Genomic DNA, 20,403 nt, shown 5'->3' on the forward strand with positions numbered 1-20,403 from the left:
ATGTAGAGCCCTCAAAAATTTGAATACCATTCCACCTAGCTTCTGAATCCAACTCAGTAGCTCAGCATATAAACAACTGTGTGTATGTTTGTATACATTTATGTGTGTGATACATCGAGATATATAGATGCAAAAGCAGAATTCCAGGAATCTAGTCAGTGTAGGCATTTCAAAGGTTAAATGGGAGCACAGGTGTGAGCATTTTAGGGTTGGACAGAGGGTCTAGTTTGTTGGATTTTTTTGACAGTAAAGACTAAAGCTTGAGGATTAATGTCTATGACCTATTTCCATTGTCTTTCTTTAAATCTGCTCCCATAACAAAACTCCAAAGGAAGAGTGGGAATCAGCTGCAAAGAATTTATAAGTTACACCACTATGAAAATACATTTTTATGTAAAGGCAAGCTTTACCAAGTCCTGAAAAAAAAAAAGCCACACCAATGCAGAGAACCAGGACTGACACTCTGTCTTTCGAGAGTTGAAGAAAACAGAAAACTTCAGTATACACCCTTACCTGTAAGCTAGTAATAGTAAAATTTGCTATGAGACGGATAACTTCTGGGTAATCTGTCACCATTACTAGCTCTCCCAGTTGATAATTTGTCTTTAGCCGAGCCAAAAAACGACAGAATTCATGGTAAGTACCCGGATCAGATAAACCCTAAATTTGAAGAAGCAAATGTTTAAAAGTTAACAGCTTAATCTAGTAGAAATTTCACAACACTATGGCTGATCAGCTGACAACTTTATTTACATAGTTTCTTTTTTTCCCTCTTTGTTTTGAATAGGAAATCAAACAGATGGCTGGCTGAGAGTGGTTTTAATAGATTCAATAAATTAATGACAATTGTGACTGGAAAAACAAATCCACATCTGTTTCAGCATTTCCAATAAACATAATCAAAAATAAAAAGATACATACCTGCGGATTTTCAAGTATTTGTTTCACTCCTTTGATTAGATTGCCAAGATACTTGGCACGTTCTGGATTGCTGAATAAGGATCTCCTCGTAGAAGCAAACTGAACTAAACAAGAAAGTGCCTAAAGAATAAAACAACTGTAAGATTAAAAAAATTAAATTTTCAGAATAATGATCTCTTATTGCTTGGAGCAATCCAATCTACTGATGTCTGTATTACGTTCAGTGACTGGAGATTATTTTTCCAGCAATGTCTGTAAGATCATTGTACATAACTATGGCTCAGTTTTAAAATTCTCGTTTACAACAGTTTATGACTTCAAAGTAATTAGGAGGATACTTTCTGTGTGGCATAGTAGTACTGAAACTGGAAGGGTTTGAATGCTTTCAGATTCAGAAATGAAAACTAAGGCTGAAGAGAAGACATTGTGACTGGGCACTGAACCAGTGAGTTAATAGTTGTGGGACTCATAATATGCTAATACACAGAACGAAACAGGGTCTTCTGGAGAAAGTACAGACGTAAAAAAAAAAGACTATTTACCATCATTATTTGAGTGTAAATCACTGTGTCACTTACTAACTGAGACAGCATTGGTGGAAGGGAATGATACAAATCAAAAAACAGGTCCAAGGTCCCTGGCTCCAGGAAAACTAAGGAAAAAGATAAGTTGGTTTTACCACATTCTGCCAGCAATAATTATGTATCTTTATTTCAACAGAATTATCTCCTTTTTAACAACAAAAAAATACACAACGCCCAAGAATGAGATATCACTGTAGTTGAGAATAAACTATGGATAGATGCATTAATCAGCCCATTGTACATTATAACACTATTCTCTTTTTATCACATCTATTTTATAGCTCATAAGGAACACCTTCCTTAAACTGCACATTACAATACTCTGTATGTTGTCTACAGAATGCTATTCTGTAATAGACATAGGTAACTGATTTCTTCAGGTTACTACAGTAGGACACTACGACAGGTACCAGATAATAAGAATTAGGTTAGTGTATATGTAAGCAAAGGCAAGTCCTTAAAGATCCCCAGACTACCCTAGAGTCTATAGGCACATAAACAGAAAATACTTTAAAGACTCTGTTATCCATTCACCATGGAAGCACATCAAATGAACTATAGCAATACTCTTCTTCATGAAGAAGCAACAACAGGGTAGAAAAAATTCACTGATAATTCATAATCATATAATCCCACAAATCATGAAACCTTTCAAAGTTGTTCAATTTATAAACATTATTTTTATGGAGACTTGTGTAAAATAATGTAACATAAAAAATGTTAATTTCCTAACACACTCTTAGAGTTTAATGAAGAAAAGGAGATCCCTCCATGGAGGATTTAAAGCATCTAAACTAAAATCTTAGAAAAACCTCTCCTCTTCTCCTCTCCAGGTTGTCTTGGTAAATCACTTGGGCAAATTCAGACTTTCATCAGTATTCCCCCACTTGCCGTATCCTTTGATATACCTCACACTGTAATTAGAGGCTTTCATATATTAGGGGAGAAAGAATGAAGTTACTCATGGAAACTGATGAAAAATAATACAGTTGAAATCAAAAGCAGTATCAAACACTACAGTGCCATTTTATTCAAGTAGGGCAACAAAGATGGTGAAAGGTCTGGAGGGCAAGATGTATGAGGCTGAGGTCCCTTGGTTTGTTCAGCCCAGAGCAGAGCAGGCTGAGGGGAGGCCTCATGGCAGCCTGCAGCTCCCTCACGAGGGGAGCGGAGGGGCAGGCGCTGAGCTCTGCTCTCTGGGGACAGCGACAGGACCCGAGGGAACAGCATGGAGCTGGGACAGGGGAGGGTCAGGCTGGGGGTCAGGGAAAGGTTTTGCACTGAGAGGGTGGTTGGGCACTGGGACAGGCTCCCCAGGGCAGTGGTCACCTCACCGAGCCTGCTAGAGGTCAAGAAATGTTTGGACAAGGCTCTCGGACATGGTTTAATTTATAGGTAGTCCTGTGTGAAGCCAGGAGTTGGACCCAATGATCCTTGAGGGTCCCTTCCAACTCAGGATATTCTATGATTCCATGACTCTAAGTAAGCCAGGTTTAAACTCCAATCTTGGTTAAATTAATCTGTGTAGCTGCTTTAGTTAGAAGTAACAGACTTCCAAGCTGGCTAAATTATTTTGCCAAGAAGCAGGATAAATTAGTCTACAAGGAACTCCATACTGCTGGTATATACTGCTTCCATTACCCAAGGTAATTTCATTAAAGCTAGCTTGCATGTATTTATGCTACACTGCCATCTGCACTGTGCAAGTCCAGGAAGTCAAAACTCTAGAGCCCAAGAACCAAGATGCAGCCCTTCTGCTGCCTTCATTAACAAATTCACATTCTAAAGAAAACAAGCAGACTTAAATAAACAAATAAACACACACACACGGTTTTCTTATCAGGAAGAAGAGGAAAGAAAGCAGACATGCTATAAATGCTGTACCTCTTCAAGGTGTTCTTATCTCAGGGATGAGAATAGGGTTCAGTGTGTCTAGTTAGAGTAATTTGATTTACTGTGAATACCTATGTTATAGACCACATTCATTATCTCTGTCTGTAAAGATAACAATAGGAAAAGTGTGAGAGAAATAGCAGAAGAGGTTTCCCAATAACTCACCAGCAAAAAACTCTACTCCACATAAAAAAGGATTTTATATTTGCAAGTACTGTGACAAAAGTAGTTAAACAGTGAGTGTAGAATGCTTCAGACTACTAACAGTTATGATCCTTTCTTACTTGTTCTCCAGTTTGTTGGAATCTGCACGGTGCATAGGTCATCTGCAGATTCATCAGCTGAATTTCCAATGAAATCAAAATTAAGACAGTTTAACACAAGCTTCAGAAGATGCATTGCTAGACTTTCTTGCTGTCGGTCCTGTACGGTTAAAGGTTTTGCCAAGAGCTAAGGAGAAAAAACATTTTGTCAGGTCACCTGCACAGAACATGTTTTATAAACAATTTTGAAAAGGAAATTGTTTGGACATAAAACTTCAAAGTTCACAGCAAGAGAACACATACTAAGAAAAAACTACATCCTTCAACTATAAAACATACAGTCCTCCTTATAGACGCAGGGAAAAATTATTACCAGCTAAGAGATATCATCCACATCAAGCTAAAACTCCAGGCCTTATAAATATTTTTTAAAAGACTAGTGAAATAACTCTTTGATATAAAGTACTTATAGGCAAAATGCAGCATGTCATTGATACAGCCTGGTAAAATACTGTTAATGTTCATTGCAAAAATTAAACGGTAATATTTCATGTTTTTCAGTTACTTCAGACCAGCATGGTGTATATGTCATGTATATCATATGGCTAAGAATTATTGCAACAACTGTGGGTTTTTGTTGGTGGTGGTTGTTTTAGTTCAATGCCTGGGATTGTCCACGCTGCTAATTCCTTTGGTATGTCTAGGAAAACCCCACATTAAAAGAAAAAAAACAAACAAAACACACAAAACAAATAAAAAAAAACAAACAAAATGAATAGTCTGTATGTAATCTGAATATAGCTATTTACAACTTCTGCATGAACACAGCTGTCGGTCTCCATTGCATTATAACCGCTGTAGTGTCAGAATAAAAACGTATTTTGTAAGCAAAATGAGCTCTTGGGATTTGGAAATCTATGCTGAGCATACTGTAAGAACACCTTTTTACTGATCTGCTTCTGTACTTACAACGATTTAAGTAACATTTTATCTTAAAGAAAGTTACTGCCTCAAAATTACAAGCACAATATAAAGGCACTAAAAAGAAGCCTCCAATTCATTAGTCACTGATGCAGTTCTTGAACATTAAAAAAGAAAATTATCATAATTTTGTTTTAAAAACATAAAATTAAGTAAATGCAACAACTTTTTATCTAGATCATCTGCTCCCTATTTATATTCAAATCACATTTCTAAAGTTTATCAACAAAAAAGTTTTAAAATTCAGATGATAGGAATGAAAATTACCTGTTTTGCTACCAATCCTCTCCTAACTTTCATACTCTTGCATGCAATAGGTTGGAATTATTTTAGTGACTCCATAATTAGCAGTTGAGTGTATTTTTCAGTGTACTATAGATGCTGATAAGTATTTCTAAAATTGGCTTCCTATACTGAAGTTGGCATTACAAAAATGCCAATTAAAATTTTCGTACACATCTGTCCAGATATCTGTGTGATGTGAATCTGACAAACCTTGCAACATATGAAAGACTGAAAAAATACCTGTAGACCAGCTGAACTTGAATAAAGCTAGGAAGGTCTCATAAACACATTTATTATCTTCGTGTGTAATGGGGTTTAGTATATCTAGTAAGATTACACATTCTTCCAAAAATATTTAATTCATCTTTTAAATATTTGATTTCTCCATTAACGTGGAATTCCAACACAGATTTAGAACAGCCCTGTAAATTAGCAGAACAATCCCTCTTCAGAAGCAAGGGCTTACCCTTTATTTAATTGTTATATATAACAATATATATAGGCTTCTCAGAGCCTCCTGTCTAGGCTCTGAGAAGGCTGAACCTTCAATTATCTCAAATGTTACAGAGAAGATGAGGGAACTAGCAAAGGAGGAAACCACCTTAAGCCATACCACAAGATGGAGAATTGTCTTTCTTCTTGGTGGCTCATAGTTCAATAAATAATTCTTTCAGCAAATATCGAGATGGTAGGCCCAGCAAACAAAGATAAAATTAAATTAAAGAAAACACTGAAAATGAAGGAAGGGAAAACATTGAAACATCACTCAGAATTTAGATAGTTCATCTTTTATGGCAAGGTATAAAGAGAGAGAGGGAGGTAGCACAGACAGAAACACTGAGAGAACAAGAGCAAGAGAGACAGAGGAAGGGAAGAAGACTAAAATTTTTATCTTTGAATATTGTTTGGTCTTGACCTTAATTGGGTGCCACATAATCCACTAAAGTACATAATTCAGTGACTCGGAAAATATTGGTGATTCAAACTGGAACAATTATGAAGACAACGATTTAAATTTAACTGTAAAGAGCCTCACCTCTTTTAAAAGAGAGCACGCAAGCATCAGTATGTCCTTTAAAGAGGTGTCACGGAATGAGGTAGCTATTTTACGATGTTTTGCTGAAGGTCTTGAATAATCAACCTAAGAAAAGTTACAACATAATCAACAATGCTCCCTGCTCTGCTAAAACTAAATGATATGTGCATTTGGCAGGTAAATTATTTTACACTAGAAAAGAAAAAAAACACCACAGTCCAACAGTAAAGATAGAACTTGGCAGCTTCCTAAAGTGCCTGCTTCTATTTCCCCTTCAAAGTTGCCATTCTCTGGATGGAAAGGTCTGAAGCACTTCCTCAGGTCAAGATCACAAAACAGGATCATTAGCAGAAATAAATTTAAAAGAGTTGATTATTCAATTCTGTTTACTAGTTCTAGTGACAGGGATGAGAAACACTACCCTGTAGCAGATACGGCACATATCTGGTACAGGTACAGTCTGCACATTACGAATCTCTCTCTATATATTTTGGTAGAGGGTAGAAGGGGTGTTAATCAGTTTATGTCTAAGCAGTGTTTCTCCTAACATTTTTATGAAAGGCAGACACATGTGACACACTGCTGCATTGGTAATACATACATCCCTTGCAGAAAGAAAAAACAAAAAAGCATGCTTACTAGATTCATTTCCTGAGTCAGTTCTGAGAGAATCATTACTCCTATTATATAATGGTCCACGGTGCCCTACAGAGGAAAAAAATAAATATATAAATATGATTGCTCAAATACCACTGCTTGCACTTAAAATTTATCAACACAGAATCAAGAGAAATTATTAGGCTGAGATATGCTAAGATGTTTAGAAGTCTTTTGTGACAATTTCTATCACATTAATAAAATTGGATGTTAAGCTCCTTAATTAACTCTGAAAAAAAAATCTCATCATAAAACTTAAGAATCGTATGATAAAAAAAATCTGCCTGAAAACAGTCTAAGCAACCACAGCCTAGAAATTCACTATTACACATTTCTAAAAGGTTTGTTCAGTCTTCCAGAACTGATACGGTGAGCTGCATGAAATTCAAACCATTAAAAAAATTAAGCCATGCATGGATGAAAACAATCACATGGCAATCTCAGAAAAATAATATAGTTACGAGATGTAGATAACCAAAACTTCATTCCCTTCTCTCCACAGTACTCTGCAATGCACTGCCTTGAATTAAGTGATATATTCCATCTCCAAAAACGTGTGTAGAAAGTGAGGCAGTAGATATCAACTACTTGCATCTAAGGGTGTGATCTGATCAATAATAGTTAAGGCCCTTGGAATGCTTTGAAAATCAAATAGAAGGTAGAATTTTACATTTAGTTGTCCTTACTGAGCCAATACAAAGCATTTATTAAGACAATCTGCTTTGTTAAAAATAATTAAGATCAACTGCAATTAGGCCTTGCCACTGATTTAATTGTGAAGACCTATGTCTACTTTCATAGCTGAAGTCTGCAGCCTCAGCTCCCTCGGTGTCCAAAAATTCAATTTGTCACAGCCAAACTCATCATTTTGGCAACTGTTAAGAGCAACCAAAGTTCAATTAATGAAGAATCTGGCTAATACTATTCACTGGACTAACTTTTCACAGTCATCTATTCTGTGTTATCACTTACACCAAATCAAACCAAAAGGAAAAACTTTGCAGAGCCCTCAGGCAAAATTTGTACTGTTGCCCTATCTGCCTTTTCAGTAAGATTAAACACCTTGTAATTTGAACACTGAAGTTTCTTTTACATTTTGTATGAATGTTCCTTTGATGACATAAATCCGTAAAAATGGAAAACGCAACCTCCCTTTTTTCACTGGTGTGGAAAGCTGTTGTGATGAATTATGGAGGAACTGCGAACAGAATTAGAGATCTAGAGGCTATAATCCCTTTTACTATATTAAATCACACTCAAATTCACACTGGATGATCTTGAATCTCGAATGTTAATGTGGAACTATCTGAAGCTACCATTTGCTAATTATCAATATGTATCAGTATTATTTAGGGATTATTTTTCAATTTTTATATAAAATTTAATTCGCTAGTAGATATATGGCTTAATTTCCTTTTCCATGGGAATTCTTAATTTAACTAAAGAAATCTCTTAAGAAGCTAAATTTTGTATTTAAATCTCCATTTTTAATGAACTACACACCGAAGAGTCACACTGCAATCATTTTAATAATAAATGCAAAATCCAATTACAGTACATTCATAAAAATAACTGCAAAACAGTGGAGCAGTATACTTGAGTTTGTTTTTAATAAACAAGATACTGCAGCTTATCTTTTATTAGACATTCCCAATATAACTCAAAACCTACATTAATTTGAATAGTACTATGAACAAAATCAGACTGCAATACAAGTAAGACAAGCTCAGTGGCAAAAAAGACAAACTAACTCCTTATTTTCTTGCTGCGTTGCCAGGATCACCAAGACATACACAAATAATGGATAGTTTTGGAAGTAAATCTCCAAATACTTTACGTTTTCTGATACTTTTTTTTCCTTAAGATAAGTATTAGGCTTAATGCCTACATAGACCTTCAGAAAAAATCATCAGAAATAACTTTCAATGCAGATTAGCTATCTCCCAGCATTTTTTTTAAAGGAACATTTATATAAATATTAAACATACAAAATAATTAAGTCTGGCTAATAAGCCATATGATCACTTTCCATGAACCTACTTCACAGAAGATGCTGTATATCCTATATCATTAGCTACTATGTCTGATTGTACTTACCCTAGATTTGACTGGTAAGTTTGCCTAGTGAACAGTGAATGAATGACTGCACCCTTTTCTTTCCAATTCTCAAATACTATGTATAAAGATCACCTCTCTATCCTGTAACTCATCTTCTTTGCTCCAATGACGAGCACAGAGGGGAACAGGAAATAATGTGGAAAGAAATGTAAAACAAGAACATTCCTGCCTCACTCAATTACTGGAGAGGGAAAACTAATTATCTTTCCTCCCCAGTTTCCCCATATCCCTTTCTAGAATGGATAATTTTTGTGATAGGTTAAATACAAATGCCAAAATGGTTACAAAAAGCACTCTAGACTGATTACTTATCTCCCTATATTGTACACCATAATCCTAGGAGAGACAGAAGAGTTTTGTTTTTTTTTTTCTTTCACTCCTCTTTACATGTACAGAGAGAGGTAGCGAAGTACCTATGCACACAAATATGAATCATCAAGCCAATCTGGATAGGCTGGACCGATGGGCTGAGGCCAACCGTATGACATTCAACATGGCCAAGTGCCGGGTCCTGCACCTGGGGCGCAACAACCCCAAGCAGAGCTACAGGCTGGGAGATGAGTGGCTGGAAAGCTGCCTGGCCGAGAAGGACCTGGGAGTATTGGTTGATAGTCGGCTGAATATGAGCCAGCAGTGTGCCCAGGTGGCCAAGAAGGCCAACAGCATCCTGGCTTGTATAAGAAACAGTGTGGGCAGCAGGGCTAGGGAAGTGATTGTGCCCCTGTACTCGGCTCTGGTGAGGCCGCACCTCGAGTACTGTGTTTAGTTTTGGGCCCCTCGCTACAAGGACATCGAGGTGCTCGGGAGAGTCCAGAGAAGGGCAACGAAGCTGGTGAGGGGTCTGGAGAACAAGTCTTACGAGGAGCGGCTGAGGGAGCTGGGATTGTTCAGCCTGGAGAAGAGGAGGCTCAGGGGAGACCTTACCGCACTCTACAGGTACCTTAAAGGAGGCTGTAGCGAGGTGGGGGTTGGTCTATTCTCCCACGTGCCTGGTGACAGGATGAGGGAGAATGGGCTAAAGCTGCACCAGGGGAGGTTTAGGTTGGATATTAGGAAGAACTTCATTACCAAAAGGGTTGTTAGGCATTGGAATAGGCTGCCCAGGGAAGCGGTTGAGTCACCATCCCTGGAGGTCTTTAAAAGACATTTAGATGTAGAGTTTAGTGATACGGTTTAGTAGAGGACTTGGCAGTGTTAGGTCAGAGGTTGGACTAGGGGATCTTGGAGGCCTCTTTCAACCTAGGTGATTCTGTGATTAACCACAAAACAAATATACACTGTCCCGCAGTTTTGCATACTGCAATTCTATCTTTACACAAGCTTTCCTCAGTAGCCTCAGACACAGGGGTAGCTAGTGATTTCTGATAAAAATTGAAGTGCTAGTCAATTCCCACTGCTTATACAGAACAGTAACAAAAATCACAACAAAAAATGCTCCAAAAATGTTAAAAATCTATCTTTTTGACCAACCATTTAAATTAGTTCTAGAACTGAACAGTTAGGCACAATTGAGATTAATGCTTAAAACATCTGACAGTCTTATTCTTCAGATGGTGCAGTAGCACTGCTTCTAATCAGGTCTTCTAATAGCTGGAGCTAATAGCTTATCAGAAATACATCTCCACAACAGTTGAAAAAAAATGAAGGCATTGAATAGCATGGCTCGATAATAGGGGGTGATGTTTATAATCACAGTATGAAGAAGTGTTTTTGGAAAAAGAAAATCAACAAAAAAACTCAACAGAACTATGAATAGTGCGTGGCATCAATACACAAGTATGAACACCAGTCTTGATCTTCATCGTAGAACCATCTTCTGTTTTAAGTAATTCTCTTCACGTCTTTTCCACTCAAGAGTAAAAACAACCTAATGACAAAACATGCCAATGAAAAAATGAAGAGTTCTAAACATAAAAATACGTAAATGAACAATTGTTTCCTACCTGCAAAAATTTTTTTACATCAGCAGTAATATCTCTGAAGATAAGTTGATCTTTCAGTACCTCAAACCATCCTAATTTTGTAATTTTAGCAATGACTTGAACAAGAGCTTGGATGACAAAAGGAGCCAGTTTGGGTTGAGAAGCTACATAGTTCAGAATGTAATTTCCTGTAAAGAAGCATTTTTAAATCAGTAACATTAGTCTTCTGTTAAATAAAAAAATAATTAAAAAAATATACAGTTCTAATAGAAAACTAAGGCATGGATTTGAAAAAAGGTACATTCTTATGTTTAATACAATAAGTTATGTTAAAACATTCAATACAGCTAAACATCTAGTAACACAAAGCAAATTACATACACGATCACTATCCTAGGACACACATGACAACAGTCAGTGAATTCAAGGAATGATGGAAGGTAAAAAACTGTAATTTTTTCATTATGGTCTTATACATGTGGCACTGATTAATTCAGTATGTAACCGTAGCTCTCACAACCAGCTCAAGGTACACAGAAGTCTTCTCAGACAAGAGACCCTACTGAATGTTCTCAGTTCAGCCTAGAGTATTTCCTTGAGCAATATACATTTCAGCTACAGAAATTCCTCTCTAACTAGCAGAATAACCTGTTCCAAAAGCTGTTAAAATTTATGTAATTGAAGTTGATTAAAGCTGATTTTTACCTAAAAGAACACCGAAAAAGCTTGTCTCAGAAGTGGATTCTCTGACATGCATTTCAGAGTACTACTATCCACAGAACTGATACGACAGCGCAGACTTTCTAAAAATCTGTAACAACTCTCATGTTCCTCATGCAAAGCCTTTCACTATTCAACCCAACACATACTTGCTTGCTTTTTTAGGTTATGAAAATTAACGTAGATCCTTAAAAGTATGGAAAAATCTGTAACATCTCAATCCTGCAAGTAAGAACCTGCCCTGGCATGCTTTTCACAAATGTTAACACTTCACAAATGTTAATGCAGATCTTAAGAGCTGATCATGAGGAATGTTACATGTAAGAGACTGGCAGGTGTACTAGCAGTATCTGCAACTTTTATCCTTTACAAATATGAACTAAATCTCTTGATCATATTGTGGGATAAAGACAAAATATGTCCACAAAAATGAACTTTTGTTAAAATGTGAAGTTATCTGAGCCAACATATTTATTTATTTAAATTTTGAAACTCAGAAATGTTATATGTAGATTATTTGCAGAGAAGCGATTAAAGAACTTGTAATGATCTTTATGTTCACACTCTCACAAAGACTCCCTAACGAATAACAGGTTTGGTAAACGTAGACCTAGAGAAAAAAACAGATTAGCCATTGGATGGTTTCAGTGGTAATATGAAGTTTTAGATACAACTGACGTAAGGAAATTTTAACCACAAACTGTACTTACGGATGTCAATCCTTTGTTCAATGGGTAATGGAGATGCCCTGCTTACAAGCTTAGACAGGCATGTTGCTGCTAGAAGCTGAGCATATGATGTCTACAAAAAACATCAAAAAATATTATTTAAATGTAGGATAATTAAAAGCAGGGACAACGTCATATCAGTGGTTATCAGGTTTTGGTTACATTTATGTATCCCAAAAGTTTATATACGATGTATTTTAGTATTATTTTTGCTTAATTATGAATAATCATAAAACACAACTGAACCAATACCAGAGGTGGAGTCCTAAAAACATTACCCCTTTTGATGGTAACTACTTGTCAATAAGTTCTTTTATTATATGCAGAGTTCTTTTAGTTTTGAAACCTGTGCTTTTATTCTACTTAATAGTTTAGAACCACGAGATGGTTGGTCCAGTCCTGCATGAAAGATATTCGTTTCCTCTTTTTTTCTTTTTAAAAGAAATGTACAACACCTTTAAAATTTGAGGATTTCTAAACCACAGTAGAAAGTTCTCTTTGTTCCATTAAAAGCCGTAAGATTATAGATACGGCTAATAGTTTAAAACACCAGACAACTCCAGGAAATCATAATTTTTGTTGAAGTAATTCTAAATGATACAAACTGTTGAATAAAGCTGTCATTTTTTTTTTTAACATTCAGAGTTTGTTCAGCCTGACTTCCAATTTACCATAGAACAGTTTTTTTCACTTATATGTAGTAATTCAGTACCTGAAATTGTGTGAGTCCTGAAATGCCTTACACACTTTCTTAACGAAGTGCTTAAGTTGTCTACACATCACATGAAAAGAAGAAATGAGAGGTACATGAAGACTGTTTCTAAAATGAGTAGATGTTGGGCACTACAGAATTTCTCATATGATGGTCTCCAGCATCCAGGCCATGAATCGAGGTGTAGTGGAGTGCTTCACAAGAAACTAGACCGAGGCACAGCAGCTGCCACACCACGGACTTGAGAACGTGGGCACAGCTTCACTGTTCTCATTCAGCTGCCCAGTTCAAAGGATCCATCAGTCAAACAATCAATCCAGAGCTCAATGACTGACCCAAAACAGATTCCTCAGAAACAATTTTTACTGTACAAATTACAGGATCAGGCATAATATACCCCGATAAATGTAAATATTTAAATACTTGTCTATAATGAATTCTGTAGGTGTAACATTTTTTTTAACAACTAAATTATGTTAGAGCTCAATAAACTACTTAAGTATGTGCTAGAACCTAATGGATTTGGCAAGTTCTTCCAAGGTATTACCGCTATCTCCCAAACATCCAGAGCATCTTAAAAGCAGTCTCTGAATGATTTGAAAAACAATGAGAACTATACTGGGGTCACCTTGGACTATCAAATCAGAATCAACTCCCCTATCACTTTAGCTAGACTTAATCATGAAATTAAAGACCAAAAATGGAACTGAGTGATGAGAAGAGAATGGTTTAAATCAGCAGACAACAGGTAAGCAGTTTAAAGGTGTGGGGTGTTTTATACAATTTTTTTCCATCGCAGCTGATAGCTGGAAACAGGAGCAGGTGATGTTCAAATACCAGGTTATACCAGACTGTGTCCCAACACTGCTCTAGAGGTAACACACCACCTGATTACAACCTTCTGAAAGTACTGAAACTGAAAGCTAAGATGCTCTTCCCCTTTGTCCATGTCATCTCTAATGCAACATGTTGTCAGTCTTACAAAGACCACCTCCAAATGTGAAACTTGCTAGAAAAATTTACAAAACAGAGTATGTATAAAAAAGGGAAAACTGTTTTGATGGTATTGTACTGACACAGTAATGGCCCATCACTGGGAAACCTATGTGAGCTTCCAATTACATATACGGATAACACGTATTTCAGATACTTACTGTTCCTTGTTCTAATAAAAGTTGGCACTGGCTAAGACATTCTGGGCTATTAATTAGCTCCAAGAGTACCTTCTCTGCTTGCAGTCGCTGTGCTAGATCAGTTCCTTCATATAGGTGGTTACATAGTACTTCTAGTTCTGCCAGACTCTGTTAGAAAAGAACACAATTTAAATTTCTGTGGAGATTATTCAACCACAAAGGATTCCTCTGAATGCTTATAAAACTAGCTACATACCAGTAATATGAACTGTTACCTGTGCTAAACTTTCCAGTCGACTCGCATTTTAATTACTAAAAGAGAAGAGGCTTTCTGTGACAATAAAATCAAAAGAACTCTGAAAATCAACCTTGTATATCTTATTTTCTCAGCGATCAAAGTGTTTTATAATATGGTTCAATCCATCTGTTACTTTGAGTCTTCATATGGGAAATCCACATCTTTTCCAAAAAATAAAAAAAGATGGAGAATAGTGAACAGTTTGAGTTACGCTGTTTGGAAAACTTCTGGTAAGCTTAATTTTAAAAGCTTTAACTGCTCATCAAAGTACTACACCTAGAAAAAATTAGCAGAGTCTTTATCTGTGGATGCAAATATCAGTGAAAGATAGGACAATTCAGAAGCAATAGTACCAACAGAGGAGCTAAAATTCCTCTCCACTTCAAAGTTGAAAAGTGCATTTTGGTAAAGGAAAAGAAAAAAAAAAGTATCTCCACTGTCAAGAATACGGTTTACATCTACTAGTGACAGTTTCACAGGAGAGATGAACCTTTTGGCCAGGTTTTGGAAACTGCTACACAAACAGAAACTTGAGCATCCATCAGCTTTCCAAAGCCTGTGAAACCCTCATCAAGAACTGGCCCTGTCATTCGAAGGTGCTTAGTGAATATTTCATGATTTGAGCAAGGCCTAGAAAGAGGTGGGGAAAAAAGAACACCAATAAGCCTAATGCAGTATTTGACCAGCCTCATTTAAAAGTTTGAACCCAAATCCTGTTCACCAGCTCTTCTGAAAAGATGTTTTGTACTTGAAATAAAAGATCTGGTTTAGCACAATCTAGCATCACTTCTATCATAGCTCAAACGCCTTTTAAAAATCCAAGACCATAATAGTGTCTTTGGCAACCAAAACACATTCAGTTTTGTTAACCCAAGCATGTCATTCCTTAGAAACATGTTTCTTATCATTAAAGGGGCATTCTGCTATTTTTCTTCTTTTTGTTTTTGCATATATAGATTCCTTGGTTTTGTTGATCTTTTTCTGAATTTTCTGAATTTTGAATCAAAGTGAAACCTAAGGCTCATAAAATGCAAGCATTCACATTAAGGAAAACATAATACAACACAAAAACACATTATGGGGGTATAATGTGGGAATAAGAACATCTAACAAAGACAGTTTTCAGGCATAAATTACAACGAATCTTTCTGAAATGGAACAATTCCTACACAACTTGAGAAGCATGATTCAAATTATTGTATCATTATGAGGAAAAGTTAAAGACCCTCCACATTTGATCTGAAATTTGACTTTTGGATCTGGTCAAAGGTAACTTAGCAAGAAGTTCAGGAAAAGCTCAGTAGAAAACTAGGATGTAAGCCCAACCATCGAGGCTGAAACCATCAGTATACTAACTTACATTAAAATAGTCAACTATTTATAAGCTCACTAAGCAATAATTTCTACAAGAAGAACTAAAAGTGGATTTCAAGAACTTATATGCTTTAATGCACCCTGTTAGTATATTAGGGTTACACTGAAATTTAGGCCAAATATAAGAATTAATGTCTTGTTGACATGTTAAAACTGTGAAGTATCACACTTGATCCAAAGGACAATGATTTTTTTTAAAGCATCCCTGAACAAAAACTAGACAATTTTCAAAGAAAAGTTGGCTTGTTGGAAATTGAAACTGACGATCTTCAGATCTCTGAAATGCTCTATCTGGATACATCCAGTCACAAAAGAACGTTATGATAACGTCCCTCATGGGTAGGCTGGAGGTATGGCCAGAAACTGCCCGCAACTCTCAGACTGACGAGGAGCTTGTCCTCTGGGTTAGGCTCTGTGTGAGACCGAGGAGACGGGCTGATTCTCCTTGATTCTGACAGTGACACCAACAAACACAACGTGAAATCCAGCAAGTAAAACAATCTTCTCTATGACAGAATTTCAGCAAAGCAACAGAGGTATTATTCAACAAGAAAAAAAAAAGAGAAATCAATGAGAAGTCAAGAGAGTGTCAAGAAGTCTACACTAGCTCTATAAAATTCATACATACTTTCTTCAAGAAAACAGAAGACTGACATTGTCCCCCCCCCCCTTTTTTTTTTTTTTTTTTACTGTGAGGTAGAATGTGAAACTGACGCCTTCAGATACCTCCTATATTCAAATCCTTATCAACAGCCCAATGATGACTCCTAAGAAAACCATAACAGCACCAATGAAGAGCATGTAGCACTTGAATGACAACTGCTTTACATGCGTCAGAAGTGGACTGCCACAAGAAGTGGCACTTTTGATCACAAGGAAGTGTTACATTTTCCAAGCAAGAGATTCACATCCTAATGAGAGAAGTAAGACGTTAATTTTTTTCTGGTCATCACACTTTCATAAAATTCTAGAATAACCTAAATAAAATTATCCAGATACTTCTGTCCCCATCTCCCAGGAGTCCCTGGCAGCTCTCCTACTAGCCTGCGAAGGAGCCAAGGGCCAGAAATGCTGGGGGCCCGGCTCCACAGCAACCCACCGGGCAGGCAGCCAAGGAGCCAAGCAAACTGGCAGCAAACCAGGTAGGTTCCTGATTAAAGTTTTGCTGACACTGACAAATTCCCACAAACATTTTGATTTTCATCAGCATTTTCTAACTGAAAATGTTCTATTAAGAAAGTTCCACCAGCTCTAGGTAGGAGCAACAGGACAGGCCCAGCGGCCGAGACGCCAGTCAAAAAGGCAGCCCTGCAGGTAGAATGTGGTGGTAGGAGCTATTTTCGTGCTCCCTTTTTTATGCAGCATGTCTGATACCCAAATATTTAAAGAAATGCTTAAGATGGCCTCCTTCATCTTCCAAAGCCTGCTGCTACCAACCCAGCGAAGCCATGAGGGACTCTGGAGGAAAGCTCAACAAGAGTCTTGCGAGGCCCCTTGCCTTCCCCCACGTCCCCCCCTTCTTCCTCTGTTGTTGGAGACATCACTGCCCTGCTGCCAGCCGCTGCCGCCCACCTCGGACAGTAGCGGAGCGAGGCTGCCTCTGGCTTCCAGAGCTGAAGTTGAGCGGGGAACCCCCCAACGCCTTCAGGCAGGCGCTGACAGCGCACACGGCCGTGGGGCAGACCCAAGGTGAAGCGAACACGGAGCCGGGCGAGCACCCGCACAGCACGGGATGCACACACACCACGCCGCCACCCTCACGCAGCCCCAGCACCGAGCCCTCCCGACCCGCCGCCGACATCGCCCAACCGCTGCCCCAACTCCCACCACAGCCACCAACAGCGCTGCCAGCCCGCAGCCCACCCGAGACCACCGTGCCCACGCCGCTCCCACCTCCGCGGCCACCACGGCTCCGCGGACACCCCTCGCTGCCCAGCGGGGAGACGCTCCGCAGCCCACCGGCCAACGCGACCGCAGCCCCGTGCCGCCCCCTGCCCGCCTGGCCATGTCCCCGAGCCCCGCTCCGCCTGCCGCGTCCGCAGCCCCCGCTGCACCGACCTGGCCGCGCAGCGCCATCTTCCCGAGCGGCGCCGGGGAGGGGCCGGGGGTAGGGGGCAGAGCAGAGCCGCTGCGGGGCCGCCCGTTGGGGCGGAGCGGAGGTGGGGGGGAGCGGCCGTTGGGGCGGAGCGGGCGGCCGGTAACGGCCGGGAGGTGGCAACCGGGAGGTGGCGGCCGGGGGATGGCTGGGGACCGCCGCCGGCCCGCGGGGACCGGGGGTTGGCAGGTGGCAGGTGGGCGCCTCGGGCGGGAGGCGCCATCTTGTCCTTGCGGCCGCCGCGGTCGGTCCTAGCGGGCGGGCGGGGAAATGGCGCAGTCCTGACTGGAAAGGGCGTCGTTGAGAGGAGGTGCTGCGTTCAAGTGCGGCTGGAAGTGAGTTAAGGCCGCTGTTTTGCCTCGAGTGATGAAGGTTAAGGTAGAACTCCCTCATATTTTGACAATTCTTGTAATAACAGCGGCGAAAGGAAGGCTTTTCTCAATGAATATGGGAGCTGGGGGTGACAGCCCCCAGGAGGGACAAGAATATCCCCGTTCACAGGGGGTGTAAGTCAATGTAACACTGGGTTCATACATCTGTAAGTCCAGTAGTCATAGACCATGACCACCCAGTCAGTGGCCCGGCCACTGTTGTGCAGCCATATCAGTGCCTGTCAAGGTGTACAAACCCAAGGCTGAGGCAGTTTTCAGACCAAGGCAGCAGCAGGTTGCTCCGTTCCACTTAGGAAAGTGCTGGAAGGTTGAGGTCAGGAGGCTGAGCCCGAGGAGGGTGCTGAGAGGGAAAAAAATATCTGCTTAAATCCAGAAGGCAAAAGAGACAGCGCACAGATGGTTACAGATGCATTTGAATAGACAGATGGCTCAGGTACCCTTGAAGAGGGTTAATCCCCCTCTACAACTGCCTACGAAGATGTGAAGAAATGAAACTAAACTACACAGAATATAGTTGCCTCAGTTTTCAGGTAGGGTTGAATCCCACTTGTGCTAACCAGTGGTTCAGGTAACAGGTGACATCTGCAACATCAAGAACTCTTAAATAAATATAGATATTTTGCTTCTTAAGTTAAAGTACTACAAAGACAGCATTTTATCTGAAATTCTCTTTAAAGGAATAATTCAAAGTTGGTGAGGAAAACACTGTACATAAATGAGACAGAAGACCAATACTGACATTACCCAACATAAGGACATGAAGTGACTTCAACAATGTCTACAGGTATCATCATAGGAAAAATGTGTTTTGATGCAGACGGCTACTTAATTTGGGAGAAAAAGGTGTAATTGATTTGAACCACTATAAGCTGAAGCTGGACAAATTTGGAACCAAAATAAGCCATGCTGCCAGTTGCCTGTAAGAAGGACTTACACCAAAGAATGGTGTACTCCTTGTCATTGGATTAAGACTGGTCGTTTTCCTAAAAGATGACATGGTAGGTGCATGTCTTGGAGCGGAAGTTGGTGAAGTGTATGGCCTGGGTTACAGAGGTTGTTACAGACTGCATGTATGTACAACGTTGTGCCATCTGCAGTCACAGAGCAACATGTTTTTGACACTAATGAAGAAATATGAGAAAAGCCAAAATAAGAGAAGCATTTGTGTATTCCCTGTCCTGCTAAAGGTGAGCAGTGGTCCTGTGCAGTGTGGAGCGCCAAACAGGGCCCAGGGTAAAACTCAACAAAGTGTATTATTTTTGGCATCATAAGATGCTGTTGGTATCAGTGGCAAAGGGAGGAAGGAGGCTCAGGTAACAGCAAATGAAGTGTCAGAGTAAGCAGCAAAAAAGGTTGAATGTGCAAACACTGGAACTGTTACCAACACAAGCTGGGGCAAGTTAGGAGCAGTGAAACCTAAAAAACCTAGCCACGGAAAATCCAAGGACTATTGCTGTAGTTAACTGACAGATTTTACGAATAATGCAAAAAAAAATAAAAATCTGAAATTCTTATTGGGCACATTGTTTTTTGATAATTTAACATAGTTTGGAAGAACTTTCGCTTCAATCTCCCTTGCTCTGAACTCCACAGTGATTTGTAGTCCATGGCATTTTAATTGTGGTTGACAGAAGACATGGGGCCTGAAAGTTTATGTAGCATTATTAGCATTTCCTTCCTGCTACATCACTCACATGACAAAAATTCTCGTGAAGCCTGGTAGCCCCGTAGATGAGGGCCAAACTGGTAGAGTTCCTTTGAAAATGGAAGCTGCTTTAGACCAAAAAAGAATTTGATGTATTCTTAGCTGGGTAAAGAAAGCTAGGACAATCTAATGGAGGCAGGAATAGTAGTTTCTTTGTACATGAACTATCACAGTCAAATGATGATATCACTCCTGAATCATATGCTTCTGTACAAAAGACTATCATTAATTATTGGAGAATGAAGCAAAATCAAAATGGAAGATGGTTTTAAACAGTTTCTTGTTCTCACACTCTCAGAACTGACGCTGGAGGATGGCATTTTCAAAAGTCAAATGGCTGAGATTACTCAGTCCCCTAATTGTTGAGCCTCGGTCCTGTCCAATGCCTTAGCCCAATTTTTCATCCTCTATCCTGTGAAGAAATAGAACTATTTATCCTTAGCCATAGGCTGCAGGAAAGGAAAGGTCAAAAAGCATGCTAGAGAATCAGAGACAAAGGGCTTGTGGTACACACAGAAGAAAGAGGACAGACAGGATTTCAAAGGAAAGCAGAGGGGCAGATCTAAACAGAGGAATGTCCAGGACT

General features: G+C 39.2%; 1 protein-coding gene across 7 annotated transcripts in view; it reads right to left on the reverse strand.

Annotated features, from left to right (window-relative positions):
- Positions 1 to 17,835, reverse strand: part of RANBP17 (RAN binding protein 17) — a 159,250-nt gene extending 141,415 nt beyond the window's left edge. For 2 of the 7 annotated variants that reach the window (XM_066977084.1, XM_066977082.1), the window contains exons 1-10: positions 17,519 to 17,650; positions 13,975 to 14,121; positions 12,091 to 12,181; positions 10,682 to 10,848; positions 6,603 to 6,668; positions 5,964 to 6,068; positions 3,683 to 3,848; positions 1,464 to 1,573; positions 922 to 1,041; positions 514 to 660 (exon numbers count right to left, since the gene is read on the reverse strand). In XM_066977084.1, the coding sequence (XP_066833185.1) occupies positions 514 to 660; positions 922 to 1,041; positions 1,464 to 1,573; positions 3,683 to 3,848; positions 5,964 to 6,068; positions 6,603 to 6,668; positions 10,682 to 10,848; positions 12,091 to 12,181; positions 13,975 to 14,121; positions 17,519 to 17,632 (1,233 nt within the window). In that variant the 5' untranslated portion in view covers positions 17,633 to 17,650. Of the gene's footprint in view, positions 1 to 513; positions 661 to 921; positions 1,042 to 1,463; positions 1,574 to 3,682; positions 3,849 to 5,963; positions 6,069 to 6,602; positions 6,669 to 10,681; positions 10,849 to 12,090; positions 12,182 to 13,974; positions 14,122 to 17,518; positions 17,651 to 17,683 lie in introns of those variants that run through there. The other 5 variants (XM_066977083.1, XM_066977080.1, XM_048064754.2 and 2 more) reach the window with 4 other exon arrangements.
- Positions 17,836 to 20,403: the final 2,568 nt, after the last annotated feature.

This window comes from Anser cygnoides, chromosome 14 (assembly GCF_040182565.1).
Source record: "Anser cygnoides isolate HZ-2024a breed goose chromosome 14, Taihu_goose_T2T_genome, whole genome shotgun sequence".
NCBI lineage: Eukaryota > Metazoa > Chordata > Aves > Anseriformes > Anatidae > Anser > Anser cygnoides.